Source organism: Oppia nitens, unplaced genomic scaffold (assembly GCF_028296485.1).
Source record: "Oppia nitens isolate AA-2021 unplaced genomic scaffold, nextdenovo-longstitch-racon4-pilon3 scaffold3_pilon_pilon_pilon, whole genome shotgun sequence".
Lineage (NCBI taxonomy): Eukaryota > Metazoa > Arthropoda > Arachnida > Sarcoptiformes > Oppiidae > Oppia > Oppia nitens.
The window spans coordinates 376,501-382,500 of NW_026533221.1; the positions used below are offsets into that span (position 1 = coordinate 376,501).

At 25.9% G+C, this 6,000-nt stretch overlaps 1 protein-coding gene across 1 annotated transcript; it reads right to left on the minus strand.

Moving 5' to 3' along the window:
• Positions 1-3,674: 3,674 nt before the first annotated feature.
• LOC128958674 (D-glucuronyl C5-epimerase B-like) lies at positions 3,675-5,885 on the minus strand. Its single transcript, XM_054304575.1, has one exon. It carries the CDS (start codon positions 5,691-5,693, stop codon positions 3,675-3,677), a length of 2,019 nt encoding a protein of 672 aa, XP_054160550.1. The 5' UTR covers positions 5,694-5,885.
• Between the last annotated feature and the right edge of the window lie 115 nt (positions 5,886-6,000).

Genomic DNA, 6,000 nt, shown 5'->3' on the forward strand with positions numbered 1-6,000 from the left:
TTTAAATTTTTAATGATTTTTTTTTGGTAGAAATATATATATATATAATAATTACTGTACACTAAAAAAAATTTTTTGCATAATATTTCATTTTATTTTGTAATAAGTTGTATATATAATGATATTATACAGTATATACCCGTATATTGTATTAATAAAAATCACTTTTATTTATATATATAAATTTATATATATAAAATAAGTACAGTACATATTTTATTATTATTATTATTATTCATAAAATTTTATATAATCTTAATTTTTTTATGGCTTAATAATATATAACATGAAATATATATATATATAAATAATTTTCTTCCGGTTTTTTTTCTGGTGGATTATTTATGATTATAAAAAAATGAGACTTTATTTTAAAATATATATTATATTTATTTTATTTTATTCAACAACAAAAAATAAATAATTCAACACTAATTGCATCTCATGATAGATAGATACCGAGTGATAGTGAGAGTTAAAACTATTAAAAATTATTATATTTAATATATATATATATTTTTGAGGTAACGATTAATTGGTTTAAATTAATATATATATATAACTTATATTTAATATATGTATACCTTATATATATAACGTTTTTAAATAACAGGAATTTCATTAGGGAAAAGGCGTTTTTACACAAATAATAAAATTAAAAAATTAAAATAATAATAATAATAATAAATAAAAACATAAGTCTATTATTAGGAAATAATAAGTGGAATAAATAATAATAATATTAAGGAAAGAAAATATATATATATATTTAAAACACATATCGAGGAAGTGATCTCAAACTCTCTCTCTCTCTCTCTCTCTCTCTCTCTCTCTCTCTCTCTCTCTCTCTCTCTCTCTCTCTCTCTCTCTCTCTCTCTATTCGCACACTAGTATTACATCATTTTATTTGTAGTTTTTATTATTTAATTATTATTATTTATTATTATTATTTTTTGGTGAAATATATATATATATATATAATTTATTTTTGTAATTTTTTTCTACAAATATTTATTATATATATTTTTTTCAAAAATAACAAAAATCATACAAAAATTATTTATTTAAATATATTTAGTTAAAAAATATAACAAACAATATATACAGTATATATTAATATATACACACATTTAGATAAACATTATAATTTTTTTTTATTTATATTGACCACAATCCTTAAAAAATATAACCTAAATTTTTATAACAATTTATTATTATTGTTATAATAATAATAATAATAATTTTTAATTTCCCGGCTAAGATTAATAACGGCATTTTTTTAAACACAATAAAATACAATATATAACATTCAATATATTTATTGTTAATAATATATATATATATATATATATATATATATATATATATATATATATATACTGTATAAATATTATTTCTAAAAAAAGTGTGCATTTAATAATAATAAAGTGCATAATTTTTTTGACACTTAAATTGTATATCAATCAATTTCAATATATTAAAAAAAATATTTTATATATAAAAAACAATTCAATATTTATATAATTTATATAAATACAGTACACTTGAAAAAAAAATTTATATTGCATTTAACTTTATTATTATTATTATTATTATTGGTTATTGAATGGCAAAAAAGTTATTAATATATATTAATAAATAAATTATAAATATATATATATATATATATATATATATATATATAACTGGTAGTTATTTTGTTGATTTATTTTTGGAAAAATAATTTATTTTTATTATTTTTCACTCAACTCTCAATCGTCGTCTAGTCTATCAAATCAATTTATATGTATATAATTAAATAATTTTTATAAAAAAAATAAATAAATAAAATTATTATATAACCATTTTAATACAAAATAGTATACAATATATAAATATAATATACACTATATATATATACATATAAAAATTTTAATAGGTTTAAATTGTATATAAAATTTATATAAATTTAGGTATACTGTAGTATTTAGTAAAAACATTATTTAATGATTATTTTTTTATTATCATAGATTAGTATATATATATATATAATTTATTCAAATGTTTTCAATAACAATATGTTAATTTATTTTTGTTTTTTTGTTGCATATATTAATATACAGTATAATAAAATTATATAATAGTAACAATACAGTGTATAATACAGTATATATTATTTTATAAACATTTATATAATTTGGATACAAATTAGTCAATAACTATACAATTGATTTGTGCAAATATTTTAGTTTAGTTTATATATATATATAAATAAAAAATAATTTTATTAAATAGCAATTAATCTAATTATAAAACATTGACATATACTGTATAACAACACACTGGGGAAAACAAAATTATTACTGTATTAATAAATAATGTAATTTTGGTAACATTTAAGTAAAATTTTTAAAAATTTTATTGCCCAAAAATAATTTCAAGTTATGTTGAACACCACAACTATATATATATATATTTATATATATAATTATAAATTATTATATAATTTATTGCCAATATTTGTTGCCAATTAAACCAACAAACAAACAAAAAAATGAAAATTAAATTTCTATTTGAATTTATTACTAATTTTATTATTATTATTATTATTAGTTAGTTATTTAAATGTTCTAATTATTGTAAATTAATTCCCAAATTCATTGTAAAAATTCACATTTAAAAAAAAATCATATCAAATAATAATAATAATCATAAAAAACAATTATATATATATATATATATATATATATATATATATATATATATATATATATATATATATATACAGTATAGGTAAGTATTTATAACTTTTTAAAAATATTGATAAATAGATATACACACAGAGTTATTATTTATTATTATTATTATATAATAAAAAAACAAAATTAAAAATTATATATAAATATCATAAATATTTATCATTAAAAAAAACAGACAAACAAACAAACAACAAAAAACATGATTAATGAATACAAATACTGTTTAGTTAATGAGTATATAATAATAATAATAATAATCACATATATAATTATTTACAAATATTTTTTATATATATATATATGTATATGTATACTATTTATATAATATTTAAACTAACAATAAAAAATACCAGTTTATAAATGTTATATAAATTTAAATATATATATATATAAATATAATATATTGCTAATCAATTATTTGCTGTTTTTTTCTCTCTCTCTCTCTATAAAATCAATGATTAAATGGTATAACTAATGTATATACAGTATATATATTGCTAATAATAATAATAATTAAGTATACATTATATAGGTATATATATATGATATATTGCAAAATTTTTTTTTGTTAAAAAAATCTATTGGTGTTTAACATCTATACCCACACACACACACATACATATAAAATTAATTGTAGTATAAGATATAATAATAATAATATTATTATTATTACTAATAAATCATTTAAATATTATATGTTATGTAAAACTATATCATATCGATAACTACATTAAATATGTATTTATATATATATATATCATATACAGTATAAATAGTATATACAGTATATATATATATACCGTAATTATCACAATATTGCAATTTAACCAACAAATAAAAAAATTGTTACTTAAGTACCAGTAATTAGTTATTTGATATTTTTTGTTTTGTTGTTTTTTTTAAATATATAATTATAGTTACAATAATATATATCCCCTAATTATGCGGAGCTCTATAGCCCTTCATATAGGATATCCAACGTTTGGCTGTCGACTGAAATAGCGGATTGTTTTCAATGGTATTCAAAAACAATAGCTGATTGATATGTGTGGAGTGATAGTCCCAACGGGCTCTGTTAGGCGGTGATCCCAGTGCCAGATGTCTCAAGTCGTACAGCGAACCCGAACCAGTATCATACATGGGTAACATTGATTGCAACGATTGTATGCCCTGTCTGTATAGACGGCCGGCTTTCTGGCCGTATGTATCGTTAGCTGCGGTTACCGACGACAGGTCGTACAGACCGAACAGCGAGTATATGAAACCGTTTAATACGTAAATACTGGGAACAGTCGGATACTCTTCGAACCATAAATATTTGTCGCCCAAAAATCGGGTCCGAAATCCATTGTCCCGGACATCGACATCAAATAAATTCAGGGCTTGTTTAGCACAATTCAAGTACCTGTCCTGACCGGTATGCTTATATAGGCGTACCAGTAGGCTAATAGCTTGTCCCTGAGCCATAGCACTGTACCAACCGGTTTTCAATTGCAGGGCACCGTTAGATAGTTTACGATTGACTTTAATACTGAAACCGCCGTTCGGTTGCTGATTAGCCAGAAACCAATTGCCGGCAGTTATGGCCATTAATTCGTGTGCGGACGACATTAGTCTAATGTTGGCCAACAAGGCTGAACCGGACATTTCCAGCCGAATCAGACGCAAATGTTTGATGCCTTTGACCGCCGCCGCCGCTGATCTCTTGTCGGCCATATTCTGACCTTTTTGTAAGTCAATACCGATATCTCTGGTCAACGATGACCACTGGCCACTGCGGCTTTGATTACTGTTGTTGTTGTTCTTGTTGTTGTTGATAGCGTAGAATATTTCATTAGATGACACCATTATATCGTCATCGATGGTTGTCGTATAGATAAGCGAATAGTCTTTCAATTGATTACTAATGTTAACTCTTAGGATAGCTTTAAGCGAAAAGTTGGCCAACGGTTTGACATCGAAAGCCAGTATTAATAAGTTATTATTAGTTGTTTGACTCTTTTGTTTCAATTTCATAACAATATTTTGGCCATCAATTAGTAATACTTTCCGATTAGGATCTTCTTCGGCAACAATACGCTTGAAGACAGCCGTCCGCGGAATCAAATAGTTAACAGCTTTTCGATTGAACGCAATGCCCGAATCGAGATCAAGTGTTTGCGGCGGTTGCTGTTTGCCGCCGTCGACGGTATCATCGGCGGCCACCAATAGACGTGACCAATGGCTTAGGCCGAACTGTGCAATCTGTATGGGATAGTAGTGTCCGCTGGACAGCCATTGAGTGGATATGGGAACACCTGTACGAGCGGAAACACATCGGACACGATCGCGTACTTCGACATTATAGTTGTCAAACCAGAGAAACTGTCCGCTCGGGTCGTACCGTGTTTTCGGTAAATATACTTTCGAATAGCTATGACTCCATTCGAAGACATCTTTGCCGTTAGTTTTGTCTTTCGTTAGTTTGCCGTCGATTTCAAAGTACTTATGAATGAATGCAAACGGTATGTAAACTTCGGTGTCTTTGTGGTCGTCACCGCCACCACCACCGCCGCCGCCGTCGATACTTCTGATGCACTTCAAGTCATATTCATTGTTGATAATACAGTCGATAGCTTGGAAGCGCTTATAGTGTTGTTGATGATGATTGCGATGACTATTGGCCGCCACATCGGTATAGTCTACCAGACGATTATCGTTGTTGTTGTCGGCGGCGGCCAACGGTAGTGGCCGTGTCGTCGTCGGCCAATTGGTATTGCGACTCAATAGCAATCGGCGATATGTCGGCGTGTGTCTGGTGTACGTAAACCATGTAAATATGGTTACAATACTTATTGTGGCGCCGATTAACACCAGAAGACATTTGCGATGAAATTTCATTGTCCGGCGCGTTGTTGTCCAAACAGTCGGGCCAACTTCGGGCCATAGATGATGTCTGGAGATTTTATTGACCATTCAGGTGGTCATTGATGGTGGACGGCATGATACGACACAATCGGTAAACTTTTTGGTCGGCACCGGTAGTCTAATGGAGACAATCTAGTGAACAGATGGTGGTATGTATTGCTTTATAAACGATTGATTGATTGATTCAACTAAACGATTGTCAATATTATTGTTTATGTGAACATCACGTGTGTATGTAAATAGCATTAGCCATCAATAACGTCAACACAATTGTATGCCCCCATCAATAACCAAATGTATTGAATACTGTATACAATGTAGTGTAGTAAATACATACACACATACATACATACAC

What these genes read in the sequence shown, in the direction of transcription:
- LOC128958674 (XM_054304575.1), bottom strand. Translation starts at nt 5,693, where the DNA reads ATGGTCAATAAAATCTCCAGACATCATCTATGGCCCGAAGTTGGCCCG.